This window comes from Pogoniulus pusillus, chromosome 4 (assembly GCF_015220805.1).
Source record: "Pogoniulus pusillus isolate bPogPus1 chromosome 4, bPogPus1.pri, whole genome shotgun sequence".
Classification (NCBI taxonomy): Eukaryota; Metazoa; Chordata; class Aves; order Piciformes; family Lybiidae; genus Pogoniulus; species Pogoniulus pusillus.
In genome coordinates this window covers 46,981,258-47,000,523 of record NC_087267.1, presented here as the reverse complement: position 1 = coordinate 47,000,523, position 19,266 = coordinate 46,981,258, and the positions used below count along the sequence as shown (strand labels likewise).

The window sequence follows — 19,266 nt, the reverse complement described above, 5'->3', positions numbered from 1 at the left end:
CAAAATCCAAGCGAAGTTTGTTTATCTCTCTCTGGAAAACTAAACCAAACCTCATTTTCTCGACCCTCTTGGCCACACCAAGAGTCCTCCCTGGGGGAGAGGGTCAAGCCCGTTCAGCCAACAGAGCCGAAAAACACTGCAGCCACTGGTGTCATTTCTTACCCCACTTCCAAACCCCCTCCCTTCCCCGCCCCCCCAACCACCCCCCCCTAAAGCCCAAGCACCTCGTAAACAAAAAAAACAACTATTAATAAAGCAATCCTAAGCACCGAATTCCCGAGGATATTTTCCAATGCCACCCACACTCCAGACAGAAAGAAACAAATAAGGATTTGCCCCCGCGGAAAGGGCCAGGAACGAAAAAGGAGGAGAAACACAAACAGATCTATGGCAGAACAGGGAGGAAGGCAGGGAAGGAATGAAAAGAAGAGGAGCCAAACCCAACCTGAAGCGTTACATAAACGAGGACCTCTTGTGAGATGGGCTGAGGGCCTCGGAGCCCTCGGCCAACCTCGTCGTGCCCCCACGCGGACCCCCTCCCTTCCCCCCCCAAAATTAAATCCCTAAGCCAGCAGCAGAAGCTTCGTGAAGCAGAGAGTGAAACGGGGGAGGAAATACTAACAGGCCCCACAAAAGGCTTTCTTCGGGCTGCGGCTGTTCCCCCTTGCCTCGCTCTTCCCCGGTGCCTGGGCTGTAGGCCAGGGCAGGCCAAAGCTGGGGGCCGAGGTGAGGGGTGCAGGGCAGGCTGCGGGGGACACCTACAGGGATACCCCCGAGGCACCCCGGATGGTGGCTGCCAAGCTCCAGAGGGCGGCAAGCCCCCAGAAATAAGGCAGAGGGAGGCTCAGGCCTCGCTCCCCACCGCCCCGGTAAGGGGGGGGTTCGCTCATGGATCTGACGGGGGGGGGGAGGTCCAAGCCTCAGCTCTGGGAAGAGGCCTAGGCCTGGCCTCAGACAGGGGCGCTGCCGCCGCCGGGGGCGATGCAGGGAGCGACACCGGAGACGGGGGGGTCCCCGGTGCCCTCCCCGCCAAGTGCAGGCCCGGGCGGGGGCGGGTTCAGCCCCGCGGGGCGCCCGAGGGCGGCGGGGAGAGGGGGGAAGGGTGGCGGTTAAGAAAGGGGTTCGGGAAGGATACAGCTTGACCACGTCGGTGTCCATCCGCCTCTTGCCCGGGCTGGGGGAGGACATGGTGGCCGCGGCCGCCCCCGGTGCTCCGGGCGGGCTGTCAGCGCCGCCGCTACGGCCGCGGACCGAGGTGGGGGGGAAAAACCCAGTACCGAGGGGAGCGGGGGGCCGCCGAGGCTCCGAGCTGCTGGGATCCTCCCCCGCCGCCGCCTCTGTTGTCGCTGCCGGTGCTGCCTCCGCTTTCTTCTTCTCCCTCCTCCGGTGGCGGTGCCGCCCCGGTGCTCCCCCCCCACGGCCGCCGCTCTCGCTCCGCTCCCTCAGCAGCGAGCCCCACTCCGGCCGCCTCTGCCGGAGCCTCTCTCTGGACCCCTGACGTCACCCGCAGTGACCTCACCGCCCCGGGGCGCTCCTACTGGCTGCGTTGAGAACGTTGCTGCGGCCCCGCCCACCCGCGCAGCACGCCGGGAGCCGTAGTGCGGTGGGCTCGGACATGAGCAGAGCTTCACGGGTTCGAGACCCGGCTCCGCCGGACTGAGCTTGCAGGGCAGATGTCCACAGCAGCGGGACAGGGAATCAGAAGGGCTGGAAATGACCTCTAAGGATCGAGTCTAACAGTCAGTCCAACACCACGACGCCCGCTAAAGTGCCCTGTCCATATCCTAGACCTGCTGGATGCAGTATTGGTGATGTAAGCCAGGATGCTGGCAATCTTCTCGGCCATCTTCAGCGCCTGTTGGCAAAGTTCTCAGGTCCTCTTTTGTTGGGTGGTTTCCAGCCTGCTGCACTCATGAGGCTATGACATTTGGCCTTACTGAACCTTCTCCCACTGACTTTCACCTACCAATTCAGCCTGGCCAGATCCAACCTCAGAGCCTTGCTACCTCTGAGCAGATCAAGAATCCCACCCAATTCGGTGTAATCTGCCAACATCAAGGTGGGGCAGGCAGTCACCTTGGATGAAGCCACTGAAGCAGGGTTGCAGCAGATGGCCAGGCCTCACAGCACGAGTCACCACGCTGGCCTTCCGCTGTGACACTGGCAAAGCATTTCCCAGTGCCTCAGCTTACCCAGCAGGATGTAGGAGGCACCTGCCACCACCCTGGGGGTGACAGCAGGATGTCTGACGATGACACTAATAGGTGTCAAACCAGCATCTCCTCAGGCTGGCGTGGCAAGTCCACACCCAGAGTGGATATCCCACATTCCTGACCTTGGCATCACCCCAAAACTTTGCCCCACCACTTCCTCCTCCTCACGTGGGAAGGAAACAGAGCTGAAGAACTGCTAAAAAGCTCAAGTAAAGAGGGAACCTCACCCCACAAGTGTGCTTGTGTGTCCCAGTGCTCCTTTCCGGCCCCTAGTTGGGCTGGGGCAGGATGCAACAGGCTGAGGGAGTGTGGATCCCCACCTTAGGTGAGGGAATCTGGGGAGGCAAAGAAATATGTGGTTATATTTGGGCAGAACATGGAAAAGGTTGGGATAGAGGGTCCCCCATTTCCCCTCCCTGACCAGTTCCAGGCAAGTGGAAGAAGAGGGGGAAAAAATATCAGAGTTTTCTCTTAATTTCTTTAAATCTTTGAATTTCTTCTGTGTAAAAGCAGAGCTCTGCCATGGAGATCATTTCAGGGGGATGAGGACATGATAGCATCTTGTCCCCTTTTTGGATGCCTCAAGGCCACTCTTGCAGCACGCAGCCAGCCCACATGTGGGTTTGTGGAGCCCTCCTAGTCCTGCCAGGTCTGAAAATTGGGCTGCATGGGCAGGGGTGGCCTTGCCCACCCTGGCACGTGGACATGGTCTTCCCCAGCAGTTTGTAAGGGTGGGAGGAGGTTCCCTGACCATGGTGAGGACAAAGTGGGTGTCAGAAGCCACGAGAGATGCAGTGAGTGTGGGGAGTCATTTGAAAAGGGAAGCTCTAAGCAGCAGGGTGAACCATAGGGCACACTGAAGGGAAGCCAGGGGAAACCATGGTGGGCTGCTGGGGACAAGGGCTGCTGTGGAAGGATCTCTTCGCTATGCCATTGCAGAGCCCAGACCCTCAGCAGCTCATCCTCACCCCACTGAGGGGGTGTCACCCTGTTTCTACCCCCACTCCTAACCCATCATGGCCACAGGGTGAAGCAGCTCCCTATCAGGTCTCCACAATCATGATCCTGAGGGAAGGAAGGTGACCCACCCATACTCCTGCTGTTCCCCAGGAGGCTTCCTGCCAGCACCCACTCAAGAAGCAGAAGGTAAAGGGTGTCTCCTAGGAGAAGCCCTGGGGTAAGGAGGTGTACCCAAAAATTTTGGGGTTCAGGAAGAGCAGGGAACAGCCCTGACCAAGGCAACTGCTGTCCTCCCAGGCACAACGCGGCCAGAAAATGCCCCGAAGAAGATGGCACAAGAGGAGATGCAGAAGAAACCCCAGAGCTGGGCCAACCAAAGCAGAAGCTCCTCTTCCAAAGGGGATTCCTTTGTTCCATATGTGTGTGGAGAGGAGATCCAACTCCTTAAAGTCCTTTTCCCAACATCCTCAAGGGCAGAGATGGCAGATCAGGGTCTCAGAGTCTTTGCTGCCTCCACAGAGACCCCCAGCTCCATGACACCCAGCCTTGCAGGAAGCCTTAACTCACCTCCTCTGAGGTTTTGGCAGCATCCCTGCACTCCAACCTGGATGATTCCCACCCTAGTGAGGCTATCAGCCTCCAGCTCAACACTAGCAAGCACAAGGGAACAAGGTCAGGGGCATCTCTGTGTGTACAAGGGGCTGAGACAACGGCAAAAAGCCCACATCAGAGAGAGGAGGCAGCAAAACGAGGAGGGGGAGCAGGAAAGGAGGGCAACCAGACACTTATTGCACAAGGAAGTGCATCCCAAGGGATACAGGATTCAAATGCTAAGTTCAGAGCTCCTCCCACCCCAACAGTGGCAAGGGGAAGCCAAAAAGAATAAAGAAAAACAAATGAAATGTTTATTCCCCTCTGGCATCACTTCCCTGTGCTGCTGGTGGCAGGTGACAGCTGGACAAGATGGTCACCCTCCTAAGGTGACCACCACCTCCTGGCTGGCCCTGCGTGCCAGCAGCACCTCCCAGCTCCAAGACAAGGCCGATGAAGTCCTCAGGGCCAAGGGCTACAGCAGCAATTTGTGAAGGCAGGGGGGAGGGGAGGTGTGGAGGAAGGCAGATGAGGGAGAAGGGAGGTCTCAGCAGCTGCTGCGGGGCATGAAGCCTCCTCAGCATCCCCTTCCTTCTCAGGGCGTGGAGCTGCTGTGGAAGCAACAAATCTCTACCATCTCTAGCAGACCAGGAGGGTGCCCCAGGGCAGGAGCCAGGCAGCAGCAGCAGCAGTTCCTGGAGGCAGCAGGCAGTCAGGAGGAATTCATGCTCTCCCACTGCCGGAAAATGCGGAACACCTTGCAGGACTTCACCGAGAGGCTCTACGAGAGAGGGGAGCAAAGGCATGAGCAGAGGTTAAGGCACTGCAACAGGACCTTGGGGCACCAATCACCTGCTCACAAAGCAAGCCAGGAGAAACTGCAGCAAAGGAAACCTATGCAGATAGCCTAACTGGACACCAATCTGCTCCACTTCATTAGCCTTCTTTTCAAGAACCAAAGAAGAGTCAAGCAAGAAGCAGGGCAAGACTCCAACTCAATCACAGAACCAATTTAGTTGGAACAGGCCTTTAAGATCATCAAGTCCCACCCAGCACTACCAGGCCACTGCTAAACCATGGCCCTCAGCACCACATCTACAGGACTCTGAAATCCCTCCAGGGATGAGAACTCCACCACTGTCCCAGGCAGCTTGGTCAGGCCTTGACAACCCCTCTGGGTTCTGACCTAAACCCTTCCCTGGTGCAACTTGGGCCACTTCTTCTTGTCCTATGGCTTATTCTTTGGGTCTGGGGTGATGCAAAGCTCCACAGGAGCCTGCAGTGTGAGTGCAGCCCAGACACAACCCTGTGCTGGGTGCAGCAAGAGCAGTGTGGGCACAGGGCAAGGGAGGGGATTCTGCCCCTTGGCTCTGCTCTCCTCACACCCCACCTGCAGTCCTGGGGGCAGTTCTGGAGCCCCCAACACAAGAAGGACATGGAAGTGTTTGAGCCAGCCCAGAGGAGGGCACCAAGATGCTGAGAGGGCTGCAGCAGCTCTGCTCTGAGGACAGGCTACAAGAGCTGGGGCTGTGCAGCCTGGAGAAGAGAAGGCTTGGAGGAGACCTTGGAGTGGCCTTGCAGTAGCTGAAGGAGACCTACAGGCAGGCTGGGGAGGGACTAGTGACAAGGTCTTGTAATGACAGGACAAGGGGGAATGGGTTGAAAGTGGCAGAGGGAAGATTCAAACTGGATATTAGGAAAGGGTTCTTTGCAGCGAGGGTGCTGAGACACTGGCACAGGTTGCCCAGGGAGGTTGTGGAGCACAGAATCACCCAATATGATCTTCAGATTTTTTGGGTACAACTCACCAGCTTTGTTGCCCTTCTCTGGACACCTTCCAGCACCTCAACATCTCTCCTGAATTGAGGAGCCCAGAACTGGACACAGCACTCCAGGGGTGGCCTGAGCAGTGCTGAGCAAAGGGCAGGATAACCTTCCTTGTCCTACAGCCCACACTGCTCCTGAGCCAGCCCAGGATGCCATTGGCTCTGCTACCCATCTGGGCACTGCTGCCTCCTCTTCAGCCTTCTGGGCACTGGTAAGGCCACACCTCAAATCCTGGCTTCAGTTTCGGGCCACTCACTCCAAGAGGAGCTGGAATAAGTCCAGAGTAGGGCAATAAAGCTGGTGAAGTGTCTGGAGAACAGATCTGGAGAGGAGCAACTGAGGAAACTGGGATTGCTCAGCGTGTAGAAAAGGAGGCTGAGGGAGAACTTTCTGACTCTCTCCCTTAAAGGAGGCTAGAGCCAGGTGGGGATTGGTCTCTTCTCCCAAGTAACAAGCAATAGGTCAAGAGCAAATGGTCTTGAGTTGGGGATTTTAGGTTGGACATGACCTGGCCCAAGCTGTCCAGGGCAGTGGTGGAGATGTGGTGCTGACAGACGTGGTTTAGTGGTGACCTGGCAGTGCTGGGTTCATGGTTGGACTGGATGGTCTTACAGTGTATCTTCCAATCTGATTCTGATTGTGTGAAGTGAAACTGAATCTTGGGCTGCTGGGGCAGGAATGTTATTTATAGCAGCCCTCAAGCTGGGCTGCACACAACTTGTCCTTGTAGCAAGTGAGACCTGGCCCTACAGGCTGCCAGCACAGCCAGAGCAGAAACTGGCACTCTGGAGACACATGCTTGGCCCTTGGCACCCAGCTGGGTATGCTTTCAGCCCAGACAAAGTCCATCTATCCCAGATTCTGCCCACAGGCTCTGAGCCCAGAGCAAGGCTGGGGCAATCAGTATGCCAAGCTCTGGATTTGGGGATCCCACAGGCTCACCACAGGTTCCGTCTCAGGCACTCTGTCACCCTTTCTGGTGGCAAGGAGGCTGTTCAGCACCACCCTCCAGCCTGGATCTGCCTTCTCAGGCTCCTTCTCTGTCGATTTATCCTCCAGGACTTCCCCTCCTTGCACTGTGTTGACCCAAGGGCACCAATCACGATGCTGAGAGCTGGGGTTGAAGAAGCTCTTCAAAGAAGTGTCCTGAGGAGAGGAGGAGAAACATAGAATCAAGCAGGTTGGAAGAGACCTCCAAGCTCACCCAGCCCAACCTAGCACCCAGCCCTACCCAAGCACCCAGACCATGGCACTAAGTGCCCCAGCCAGGCTTGGCTTCAACACCTCCAGCCACAGAGACTCCACCACCTCCCTGGGCAGCCCATTCCAATGCCAATCACTCTCTCTGCCAGCAACTACCTAACAACATCCAGCCTAGACCTCCCCTGGCACAGCTTCAGACTGTGTCTTCTTCTGTTGCTGCTTACCTGGCAGCAGAGCCCAACCTCACCTGGCTGCAGCCTCCCTGCAGGGAGTTGTAGACAGCAATGAGCTCTGCCGTGAGCCTCCTCTGCTGCAGGCTGCACACCCCCAGCTCCCTCAGCCTCTCCTCACAGGGCTCTGCTCCAGGCCTCTGCCCAGCCTTGCTGCCCTGCTCCAAACACCTTCCAGCACCTCAACATCTCTCTGCAATGGAGGAGCCCAGAACTGGACACAGCACTCCAGGGGTGGCCTGAGCAGTGCTGAGCACAGGGGCAGAAGAACCTCCCTTGTCCTGCTGCCCACACTGCTCCTGAGCCAGCCCAGGATGCCATTGGCTCTGCTGCCCATCTGGGCACTGCTGCCTCATTTTCAGCTCCTCTCTGCCAGCACCCCCAGGGCCCTCTCTGCCTGGCTGCTCTCAGCCACTCTGGCCCCAGCCTGTAGTGCTGCTTGGGGTTGTTGTGGCCAAAGTGTAGAACCCTGCCCTTGGCCTTGTTCAGTCTCATCCCCTTGGCCTCTGCCCACCCATCCAGCCTGGCCAGGTCCCTCTGCAGGGCTCTCAACAGCAACAATATGGTTTCAAACAGACTCCAGCTGTGCCTCAATGCCAGCTTTGAGCTGCTTATGTGGACAAGGGCAGCCAGGAGAAGGCTGCCCACATCCTCCTCCCCCATGCAAGCCTGACTCACCGAGCTGCTGGAAGAGCAGAGCCGAGCCCGCTTGGCTTTGCGGAGGGGGCTGGAGGGCACCTCCACGCTCTCCCCCTGCCCCATGCTGCGGGTGATGGGGCGGCTCCTCGGGCTGGGGCTGCCCACCTCCGCCTCGCTCCGCTCCGCCGCCACCGGAGAATCCCAGCCCCGAGGGCGGGCGGCTGCTGGGGATGGGCTCTTCTCGTGCTGCCAGCAGGGAAAGAACAAGGCATGAATGGAGTTGTTTCGGTTGCCGGCATGTCCTCTGCCTGAAGGACACTGAGGGGACCCTGTCCAGCTCAAACAGGAGGTCGAAGTCTTCTCAGCCAGACCAGCAGGATCCATGCAACTTCCCTTCACACTGGGAGCAACTCGGATGAGTCTAGTTAGACATGGGTGAAGGCAGCCTTGAGTTACAAAAACTGCAGGCTGGGAAGGTCCTTTTTGTGGCCTCTTACAGGAGGGCTGAGGAAGGAGAGAACAGAGAGCAAAAGGGCAAGAGCAAAGGCAGAAGCAACAGAGAGCAAAAGGGCAAGAGCAAAGGCAGAAGCAACAGAGAGCAAAAGGGCAAGAGCAAAGAGCAAAGGCAGAAGTAACAGAGAGCAAAAGGGCAAGAGCAAAGGCAGAAGTAACAGAGAGCAAAAGGGCAAGAGCAAAGGCAGAAGCAACAGAGAGCAAAAGGGCAAGAGCAAAGAGCAAAGGCAGAAGTAACAGAGAGCAACAGAGAGCAAAAGGGCAAGAGCAAAGGCAGAAGCAACAGAGAGCAAAAGGGCAAGAGCAAAGAGCAAAGGCAGAAGTAACAGAGAGCAACAGAGAGCAAAAGAGCAAAGGCAGAAGCAATTGGATGCTGCCTACAACTAGAGACACAGCACCAAAATGATGATATGGCAAGAGCAGATGGCCTGAGGTTGCACTGGGGGAAGTTTATATTGGACATGAGGGAAAACTTCTTCCCCAAAAGGGTTGTCAAAGCCTGGAATGGGCTTCCCAGAGAGGTGGTTTGAATCCCCATCTGTGGAGGCATTTCAAAGCCATGGGAGATGTGGTGCTGTGGGCTATGGCTTAGTGGTGACCTGGCAGTGCTGAACTCAAGGATCTTAAAGGTTTTTTCCAACCAAAACGGTTCTATGATTCTATAACTCTGTTTTCCTCCTGGCACCTTGTATCTCAAGGCTTTTTCCACCTTGGACACCTCATGGCTTCCTAAATGTGGACCCAGGCAGCTCTGAAACAGCAAGGAAAAACCCATCATAGACAAAAGCATTTTGCAATGGGAGGAAGCATAGTGTGGAATTCATCTGAGATCCTATAGCTTGAATTTGACGACTGGCAGAAGAGCAAGCTCTCTGCTCACCCACCCTGTTCCCTGAAAACAAGGAGGACAATCCAAGCTCAGACCTGAAGTGGAACAGACAAGAAGACCAATCTAAACAGCAATGATCTTGTTGGACAACAGCAGCTGAAGTCAGAGGCGATCAAGAAGCAATTCTAAGCTTGCTCAGATGTGATGCAGAGCAAAAACCAAGTGCAGTGCCAGAGGTGAATGCTCTCCAATGAGTTGAAGGATCATTTAATGGATGAGAAAGATGCAAGGAAGAGAAATTGCTCAGGGTTGAAGATCTTGGAGGTATTTTCCAACCAAAACCATTCTAACTCAGAAGAGGCTGATTTTAGACTCACAGAATCACAGAATCAAGCAGGTTGGAAGAGACCTCCAAGCTCAGCCAGCCCAACCTAGCAGCACCCAGCCCTGCCCAATCAACCAGACCATGGCACTAAGTGCCTCAGCCAGGATTTTCTTGAACACCTTCAGGGACAGCAACTCCACTGCCTTCCTGGGCAGCCCATTCCAATGCCAATCACTCTCTCTGCCAACAACTTCCTCCTAACATCTAGCCTAGACCTCCCCTGGCACAGCTTAGAATCATAGAATCAAGCAGGTTGGAAGAGACCTCCAAGCTCAGCCAGTCCAATCTAGCAGCACCCAGCCCTGGCCAATCAACCAGACCATGGCACTAAGTGCCCCAGCCAGCCTTGGCTTCAACACCTCCAGGGACAGCAACTCCACCACCTCCCTGGGCAGCCCATTCCAGTGCCAATCACTCTCTCTGCCAACAACTTCCTCCTAACATCCAGCCTAGACCTGCCCTGCCACAACTTGAGACTGTGTTCCCTTGTTCTGTTGCTGCTTGCCTAGAAGACACCAACCCCACCTGGCTACAGCCTCCCTTCAGGTAGTTGCAGACAGCAATGAGGTCATCCCTGAGCCTCCTCACAGACGCAGTGGACATCTAAACTAAACCAATCTCGACTCCTTGGTGCCCCTGTATCACCCAGACAGCCTAAGCTGCCTGTGCTGGGCCATACCTGCTCAGAGCCTGGAGGAAGCACATCCTGGCTCCGTGTCAGCATCCTCCTTGGAGATGTGGGCAGGAGCAGGAAGCGCTCGGTGGATGCTGGTGATGTGTTGCTTGGGCTAGAGGAGTCCAGCTCCTGCCCTGCAGAGTCCAGCTGGTGGAAGCCCCAAAGTCCCACCTTCCTCATGCAGTGGGAGCAGGTGATGACAGAGAGGTGCAGGGATCCAGATGGAGCACTGCAGGCACAGAAAGGTCAGGGATGAGCCCAGGCCCTTCCCCAAGAGTGGGAAGAGTTGCAGGTGTTAGGCAGAGCACAGGGATGGTCTCAGGTGAGGGACCTGAGCCAGCAGCCCTGAGCTGAGGGAACCTCACTGGTTTTGTAGCCCCATGAACTGAGAAGTAAAACAAGTCCATTATGAACTTTGGACAGACATGTTCCAGTGGTGAGCTGGCAGTGCTGGGTTAACAGTTGGACTTGATGGATCTTAAAGGTCTCCTCCAAACTAACTAACTCTGTGGTTAAAACCCACCTATGATCTTAAGAGATCTTTCCAACCTTACTGGTTTCATGATCCATAGCACTAATTTAAACTGGTTTGGTTACACAGGAATTGCAGGATGGTTTGCATTGGAAGGGACCTTTCAAGGTCATCTTGTCCAGTTCTGCAGTCAGCAGGGACAGCTGCAACTAGAGTAGGTTGCTCAGAGCCCCCAAACAACCTGATCTGGAATGGTTCCAGGGATGGAACATCTGCCACCTTTCTGGGAAATATGTTCCAGGGTCTCACCACTCTCAGCAGAAATTTCTTCTTCACTCTATTCTGGTTTGAGGTGCAAACCACCACCCCTTGTCCTGTCACAACAGACCCTGCTCGAAAGTCTGTCCCTGGCTTCCTTTTCAGCTACTTTAACTACTGAAAGTCCACCAGAATGCCTCCCTGGAGCTTTCTCTTCTCCAAGCTGAACAACCTCAACTCTCTCACCCCATTCTCACAGCAGAGAGCTTCCAGCCCTGCCACTATTGTTGTGGCCTCCTCTGGACTTGTTCCAACAGCTCTATGTCTTTCCTGGCTTGCCATAATGTACTCAATTATGGAGTAACAGCCAAGAGTGTCCCCATCCTCAGCTCCAGAGCTGCCCAGACACTGCAGCAGCTCCACTGTCCTTCAGCACAAGCCCTGTTCCAGCCTGGACTGTAAGAGATTGCTTTACCTTCAGGACATGAACCTTTCCTCCTTTCCCTCAGGCCTGACCAGCAGTGGAAGTGTTACTGAGGATCTGTTAATGGGTGCTGGAGCCCTGGACCAGTCTGCCCTGAGAGGTTGTGGAGTCTCTTGTGGAGGATTCAAAACCCACCCGGACACAGTGATCCTGGGCAACCTGCTGTGGGTGCCCCTGCTTTGGGGGCAACCTGCTGTGGGTACCCCTGCTTTGGGGGCAACCTGCTGTGGGTACCCCTGCTTTTGGTGGTAGGACAGGATGATCTCTACTTTCCAACCACAGCAACCAGGGTGATATCCCTCCAGCCTCTGAGATGTTTCAGCAGCAACCACAAGCAGGACAGACACTTTGGTATCAGTCCTACAGCACCACTCACCTGCAAGTCCAGCCACACAGAGCCAGGATGCAGGCAGGAACATGCACTTGCAGGGTTTCTGTGGCAGACTTGATGGGTGGTTTCTCTTCCTCCGTTTTGTGCTCTAGTTCTTCCCCAATGAGCTGGAGGAGCAGAGTGATCTTCTCCTCTGTCAAGGCCTGTGGGGCAGAGAAAGATGGCAGAGCTGGCAGTCAAAACACACCTCCATCATAGAATCAAGCAGGTTGGAAGAGACCTCCAAGCTCAGCCAGGCCAACCTAGCACCCAGCCCTGTCCAGTCAACCAGACCATGGCACTAAGTGTTGCGGTGATCCAATAACTGCTTTATCTTATGGAACACTTGGAGGTAACAAACACAGGTGGGAGATGCCAAGGAGAGCTCCCAAAGAAGTCTGGAGGACCCTAAATCACTTCTGCCAGGTACCACAGAGTCCCATGCATACTGAGATAGATGTGGAGTGGGAACTGGACACTAACAGCAACATCCTAGTGACAGTTGTGCCTGCTGCTCAAGGGCCTGCATGGCAGATGAGTCTTTCCAAAATCCCCTTTTATGTGCTTCCAGAAACAGGAGGAGATGAAGCCACCACATGGTGAAGTCTGAAGAGAAAGCCAAGGTGGTGACCACTCAGAGCCAGGGCTGAGCTTTGCCTGCTTGGAAAGCTGGAGCATTCACTCTGGATCTCACAACTGTTTTGGTCAGGGTTTGCACATCCCATTTATGCCTGGCATCATCACTGGGGGGTTGAACTCCTCAAAGGCTTAGGGGCAGCCAGGAACTCACCATGTTTTTCATGTCTTCTGGTCTGAGGGAGGGCAGCTGCAGCTCCAGCTGACACAGGCTCTGAAAGCGGTCCAGAAAGTCCTGGAGAAGGGCTCTGGGTTCATCCACCAGCAACATGGCAAAACGATCTGGTGATAGCAAACAGGGGAGGGCTGAGCTGTGCCATCAACCTTCCCACCTCCTCCTTACCCCACTGGACAAGAGATGAATTCAGCCAAGACCTCCCCATAGTCTCCTGGGTTCAAAAGAGAAGCTGAGCACAACCTTCTCCCTTTACAACCACCTCTCCCCATGCAGCACAGCTCAGAAAATGAGATCTGTCACCCTGAGAACATCCCAAGCCATCCACTCTCCCCTGTTCCCTCCAGCAATTACAACCCAAAAAGCACTTTAACAGGCCAGAACACACAAAAAATGTTAAGAGGTTGGGTACAGCCCAGCCTGGGGCAAGGTTGCTGCTCAGGAGATGTTGCCTTCCCACCACGTTTCATTGTCCCTGTGTGGAAAAAGGAGACTGATGGCACTGCCTGCTTTGAGAACACAATTCCTACAACAGGAAACAAGAGCAAGGACAGAGAGAGAGGGAAAAAAAGGACTAAATGTGGCCCTGGACACTAGCTGGGCTTGGAGACACCAACCTGGGCAGGGACTGTCTGGCCAGAAGCAGAACTTCTCGTGAGCGGTGCACAAGGCCTTCTTCAGCTCCACACAGCGCTCCTTATCTGCAAGGCAAAGATCCTGCTCCTACTGCCCTGCAGAGCCACCTCCTCCAGGAAGAGTTGGGAAAACCAAGCCAGGAGAAGGCAGCAGCAGGCTATGAGAGCTCCCCTGGCTCCTCCTGCTCAGCATGGCTTGGGTGACAGGTGCCACCTGAGGCTGTAGCTTGCAGAGTCTGAATCACAGAATGGTTTAGGTTGGAAGGGACCTCAAGGATCATCCAGTTCCAACTCCCTGCCATGGGCAGGGACACCTCCCACTAGAACAGGTTGCTTCTGGTTTGAAGTTCTCACTTCATGCTCATCTTCTTCCCCACCAAAAGGAGCTGCAGGCAAGCAGGGAGTGGCAGCTCCTGCAGCAACCAAGGCAAGTTAGCTCAGTGGGGTTATCTCCACAATGTGTCTGGGAAAGAACACCAGCAGGCAGCAGTGCAGCTGAGGGGCTAACATGCAGGAAAGCAGCTCCATGGAGAAGGACCTGGGAATCCTGGTGGGCAGGATGTTCTCCATGGGGCACTGACGTGCCCTTGTGGCTAAGAAAGCAAATAATCTCCTAGGGTGCATTAAGAAGAGGCAGAAAGAACAAGGGAGACATTCTCAAGCTGTGCCAGGGCAGGTCTAGGCTCGATGTTGGGAGGAAGTTGTTGGGAGAGAGAGTGATTGGCATTGGAATGGGCTGCCCAGGATGGTGGTGGAGTTGCCATGCCTGGAGGTGTTCAGACAAAGCCTGGATGAGGCACTTAGTGCCATGGTCTGGTTGATTGGCCAGGGCTGGGTGCTAGGTTGGACTGGCCGAGCTTGGAGGTCTCTTCCAACCTGCTTGACTCTATGATTCTATGACTCCATCTCCAGAGGTCCCTTTCAACCCATACCACATCATGATCAGTGCCACAGGAGCACTTTCATCTCCCTGCAGCCAAAATCCCCTCAGAATCCCAGGCACAGCCACCACGGAGCAGGGAAACATCAGAGCAGAGGCACAGCTCATTCCAGCCACCAGCACAAGAGCCACTTGCTCTTGCCAGTTTCACCTCCTGGGCTGCTGCCAGTTCCTGGTTAACTTTCCTGACCCCTGCACTCTGGCTGCTGGAGCCAAATCAGAGCCACAGCTGGAAATGCACTTCCCACAAAAAGACTTCATACCTAACTGATCTTACTCACATCTTTCAGAACCAAACCATTCCTTTTTCTCCCCAATTATCTTTTTTCAAGCCTTTCTTCCAACAGTTGTTATTTTAGGTTTGCCTAAAGCAAAGCAGTTCCCACCAAAATAATTAGGCCAAGGTTTATTTAAAAGAGATAATCTGAACAAACAGCAGATGTCAAAATCCAGAGTGACCCAAAAAATGCTCATGCAGCTCCCCATATTCCATGCTGCACTTGTCAGCCTTGGCTGGGACATACAGAATCACTCCAGATGGAAAAGATCTTTAAGATCACCAGGTCAGACCATTCATAGAATCACTCAGGGTTGGAAGGAACCACAAGAATCAGGCAGTTCCAACCCCCCTGAGAGCAGGCTGCACACAGCCTCAGCCAGCCTGGCCTCAAACACCTCCAGCCATGGGGCCTCAACCACCTCCCTGGGCAACCCATTCCAGCCTCTCACCACTCTCCTGCTCAACAACTTCCTCCTCACCTTCTTGTGGTCCCTTCCAACCCTGATTGATTCTATGAAGTGACCAGGTTGGAAAAGACCTCCAAGCTCAGGCAGCCCAACCCAGCCCTGGCCAATCAACCAGACCATGGCACTAAGTGCCTCAGCCAGGCTTGGCTTCAACACCTCCAGCCACAGCCACTCCACCACCTCCCTGGGCAGCCCATTCCAATGCCAATCACTCTCTCTGACAACAACTTCCTAACAACATCCAGACTAGACCTGCCCTGGCACAGATTGAGGCTGTGTCCCCTTCTTCTGTTGCTGCTTGCCTGGCAGCAGAGCCCAACCCTACCTGGCTACAGCCTCCCTGCAGGCAGCTGCAGGCAGCAATGAGCTCTGCCCTGAGCCTCCTCTGCTGCAGGCTGCACACCCCCAGCTCCCTCAGCCTCTCCTCACAGGGCTTGTGTCCCAGAGCCACTTCAGGGGAGGTTTATGTTGGACACTAGGAAGTATTCTGCAGAACATATACCCCCTCCCAAACCTTCCAGTTCATCCCTTGTACCCCAGCACACATACATTTGTTGACATCAAAGGCGAGCTGCAGACTCATGCAGAGGAAGGCCTGGCAGCTGGAGCACTTCAGCATGTCACACTCCACGTTGATCCAGCCATACTTGGCACAAACCAGGGGAGACAGCTCATGGGGTTTGCCTGCCCACTTCAGAGGGTGCTCACAGTTAAGGCTAAAACCCAATAAATGACTAGGAAGAAATTCTTTGCAGTGAGGGTGGTGAGACACTGATACAGGTTGTCCAGGAAGGCTGTGGATGCCTTTTCCCTATAGGTGTTCAACGCCAGGTTGGATGAGGATTGTCATAGAATCAAGCAGGTTGGAAGAGACCTCCAAGCTCAGCCAGCCCAACCTAGCACCCAGACCATGGCACTAAGTGCCCCAGCCAGGCTTGGCTTCAACACCTCCAGGCACAGCCACTCCACCACCTCCCTGGGCAGCCTATTCCAGTGCCAATCACTCTCTCTGACAACAACTTCCTCCTCATATCCAGCCTAGACCTCCCCTGCCACAGCTTCAGACTCTGTCCCCTTGTTCTCTTGCTGCTTGCCTGGCAGCAGAGCCCAACCCCACCTGGCTACAGCCTCCCTTCAGGCAGCTGCAGGCAGCAATGAGCTCTGCCCTGAGCCTCCTCTTCTGCAGGCTGCACACCCCCAGTTCCCTCAGCCTCTCTTCACAGGGCTGTGCTCCAGGCCCCTCCTGGCTTGGACAGATTCACTCTGAAATGGGTCAAGAACTGGCTGCAGGGCTGGGCCCAGAGAGAGGTGGTGAATGGTGCCACATCCAGCTGGCAGCTGGCACTAGTGGTGTTCCCCAAGGATCAGTGCTGGGCACAGTCCTGGTCAATATCTTTACTGATGATCTGGACCAGGGGATTGAGTCCAGGAGCAGTAAGTTTGCAGATGACAGCAAGCTAGGAGCAGTTTGGAGCTGTTGGAGGGCAGGAGAGCCCTGCAGAGGGACCTTGCCAGGCTGGATGGGGGGTGTCCCTGTTCATGTTGAGAGGTTGGACCTAGATGACCTTTAAGGTCCCTTCCAAGTCAAACCATTCTAGGATTCTATGGATTAAAAAGCTTTGGCCAGGGTTTATTCAGTCATAGAAAAGCCCCAGGGAAGGTGGAGCCTGTGGGGAAGCCCTGGGGACAGTGACAATAAAGCAGAGTAGGGGACAGCTGGGAGCTCCACGTCAGAAAGGATATGGTGAATGTTTCCACTCTGCTGAAATAGGCCTCCTTGCTGGCAGACTCCAAGGCAAGAGCATCCATTTGAGAAGCTCCATTAGCTGATTCTGACCAGTTGGATGTGTCCTTCCTAAAAGGAAGTGCAGGTCATCAAACAAAGCATCTGTGCTCTCCTGGAGAGACTTTAGTAACAAAGATGTACAAAATGCTTCCTACTCTTTCACCCTACAGGTTTCTCCTTGCAGCAACCCCTTCTCCACAGCCCCTAAACCCTACAGGTTTGTCCTTGCAGCAATCCTTCTCCACAGCCCCTAAACCCTACAGGTTTGTCCTTGCAGCAACCCCTTCTCCACAGCCCCTAAAACCTACAGGTGTGTCCTTGCAGCAACCCTTCTCCACAGCCCCTAAAACCTACAGGTTTGTCCTTGCAGCAACCCCTTCTCCACAGCCCCTAAACCCTACAGGTTTGTCCTTGCAGCAACCTCTTCTCCACAGCCCCTAAACCCCACAGGTTTGTCCTTGCAGCAACCCTTCTCCACAGCCCCTAAACCCTACAGGTTTGTCCTTGCAGCAACCCCTTCTCCACAGCCCCTAAACCCTACAGGTTTGTCCTTGCAGCAATCCTTCTCCACAGCCCCTAAACCCTACAGGTTTCTCCTTGCAGCAACCCCTTCTCCACAGCCCCTAAACCCTACAGGTGTGTCCTTGCAGCAATCCCTTCTCCACAGCCCCTAAACCCTACAGGTGTGTCCTTGCAGCAACCCCTTCTCCACAGCCCCTAACCCTACAGGTGTGTCCTTGCAGCAATCCCTTCTCCACAGCCCCTAAACCCTACAGGTGTCTCCTGACAGCAACCCCTTCTCCACAGCCCCTAACCCCAACCTTTTAATCCCTTCACTAACATACTAATAAATGAGCACAAGTAAAGGTGAGCATTAAACATTTCATGATGACTGACAGCAGCTGCAGGTGGGACTTGATAGGAAAAGTAAGAGACAGGGACTGGGTTTTTCTGAGCCCATTAAAGGCAGATCAAGAATTGTGGCATCTCTTGGGAGTTGAGGATGCTTCCAAGCTCCCAGTGTTAGCATCTATGGCTGGAATGTGGGCTCCTCAGGCTAGGAACACCAGACCCGTGGTGAGCACTGCCCTTTGCTCTCTCCAACACCCCTCCACGAGCCAAAATTCAGGTGTAGTTGGGTCTACCACACACCTGAGGGAGGCAGTTGCTTGGCTTTAGCAAGACACTCCCAAACCTCAGCTACCCAGTGTAGCCAGTGCCCTCCAGACTCCCCAGCGCCCAGCAGCAGCTCCTGTGACTCTCAGTGTCCCTCCAGAGTGTGACCCTACACTTTTTGGGTCAGAACCCCACTAGGTGGCCAGCTCAGCTGGCTCAGGCTGCACTCACCTGCCCCCAGTCCCCCCCAGGGCACACCAACGCCTCCCACTGCAGCCTCCCAGTGTTCCGTTAGCTCCCAGCTTTCACTACTGCCCTCCCATGCCTCTCAGTTCCTCCAGCACTGTCTCCCAGCGCTGCCAGCACTGCCTCCCAGCGCCCCTCAGGCCCTCCAGTGCTCCAAGTGCCACCAGTATTGCCTCCCACCCCCCTCAGTCTCTCCAGCCTACCCAGTACTCCTTCGTCCCATCAGTACTCCCAGGACCCCCACTCCGTGCCACCACCACCGTCTCCCAGAGCCCCTCTCCACGTCACCGCCATCGCCCCCCAGGGCCCCCCCCGTGCCACCACCATCGCCCCCCAGGTCCCTCCCTGTGCCACCACCATCGCCCTCCAGGTCCCTCCCTGTGCCACCGCCATCGCCCCCCAGGTCCCTCCCTGTGCCACCACCATCGCCCCCCAGGTCCCTCCCTGTGCCACCACCATCGCCCCCCAGTGCTCCTCCCGTGCCACCACCATCGCCCCCCAGGTCCCTCCCTGTGCCACCACCATCGCCCCCCAGGTCCCTCCCTGTGCCACCACCATCGCCCCCCAGTGCCCCCCCCTGTGCCACCACCATCGCCCCCCAGGTCCCTCCCTGTGCCACCACCATCGCCCCCCAGTGCTCCTCCCGTGCCACCACCATCGCCCCCCAGGTCCCTCCCTGTGCCACCACCATCGCCCCCCAGTGCTCCTCCCGTGCCACCACCATCGCCCCCCAGGTCCCTCCCTGTGCCACCACCATCGCCCCCCAGTGCTCCTCGAGGGCTCTGGGCGGTCTCCGAGGGCCCCTCAGCGCCCCCCAACCCTCCCCGACGACCCCGGGGGCTCCCACACCTTCCCCCCCCCGCCGCCCGCCGCCGGTGCCCCACGGCCGGGCCGCCCCGCGCCCCCTCTGAGGCCCGGTGCCAGCGAGGCCTGCCCGCTCTCGCTCACCCATCGGGGCCGGCGCCCTCGGGGGCGATGCCGCCGTCGATGAGGTCGCGGATCTGCTGGGGGGTGACGGCAGGAGGCTTGCCCCGGGCCCCCGGGGGCGCCCCGCCGCTGGGCGCCGCCAGCTTGGTCCCTCAGCCCTCACGGCTCGGGGCGGGCGGGCGGGCAGCGAGGCCGTGCGGGACCGTTCCGACCGCGCCGCGGGGCCGCCATCACCCCACGCCGCTCCCGCACCGAGCGCCAGCGGTGCGCGGCCGCCTCCGCCGCGGGGCAGCCTCCGCCGCGGGGCCTGGGAGCGCCGCTCGGGAGCCGCTCGGGAGCCGCTCGGGAGCCGCTCGGGAGCCGCTCGGGAGCCGCTCGGGCGCTCTGCGAGTCCCGCTCCCGCCGCAG

At 56.3% G+C, this 19,266-nt stretch overlaps 2 protein-coding genes across 3 annotated transcripts in view; both read right to left on the bottom strand.

Moving 5' to 3' along the window:
- UBE2H (ubiquitin conjugating enzyme E2 H) overlaps nt 1–1,641 on the bottom strand; it is a 66,450-nt gene extending 64,809 nt beyond the window's left edge. The window contains exon 1 of one of the 2 annotated variants that reach the window (XM_064142773.1): nt 1,136–1,641. In XM_064142773.1, the coding sequence (XP_063998843.1) occupies nt 1,136–1,188 (53 nt within the window). In that variant the 5' untranslated portion in view covers nt 1,189–1,641. The remainder of the gene's footprint in view (nt 1–1,135) is intronic. The other variant, XM_064142772.1, reaches the window with a different exon arrangement.
- A 2,415-nt stretch (nt 1,642–4,056) lies between these two features.
- Nucleotides 4,057–19,134, bottom strand: ZC3HC1 (zinc finger C3HC-type containing 1). The gene is made up of 10 exons (XM_064142770.1): nt 18,880–19,134; nt 16,528–16,638; nt 15,333–15,484; nt 13,079–13,162; nt 12,441–12,568; nt 11,657–11,814; nt 10,070–10,295; nt 7,703–7,909; nt 6,534–6,737; nt 4,057–4,545 (listed from the first exon to the last, which is right to left on the bottom strand). Exons 2-10 carry the CDS (start codon nt 16,590–16,592, stop codon nt 4,477–4,479), a joined length of 1,293 nt encoding a protein of 430 aa, XP_063998840.1. The 5' UTR covers nt 16,593–16,638; nt 18,880–19,134; the 3' UTR covers nt 4,057–4,476.
- Between the last annotated feature and the right edge of the window lie 132 nt (nt 19,135–19,266).

Bases quoted from the DNA above. Each gene is read 5' to 3' on its own strand.
- ZC3HC1 (XM_064142770.1), bottom strand. From the start codon at position 16,592: ATGGATGCTCTTGCCTTGGAGTCTGCCAGCAAGGAGGCCTATTTCAGC. The intron at 13,163-15,332 runs GTATGTGTGCTG...TTTGCCTTGCAG, and splicing joins CGCCTTTGATGTCAACAAAT to ATAAGGAGCGCTGTGTGGAG. The intron at 4,546-6,533 runs GTGAGCCTGTGG...CCTCTCTCGTAG, and splicing joins TGCCTGAGACGGAACCTGTG to AGCCTCTCGGTGAAGTCCTG.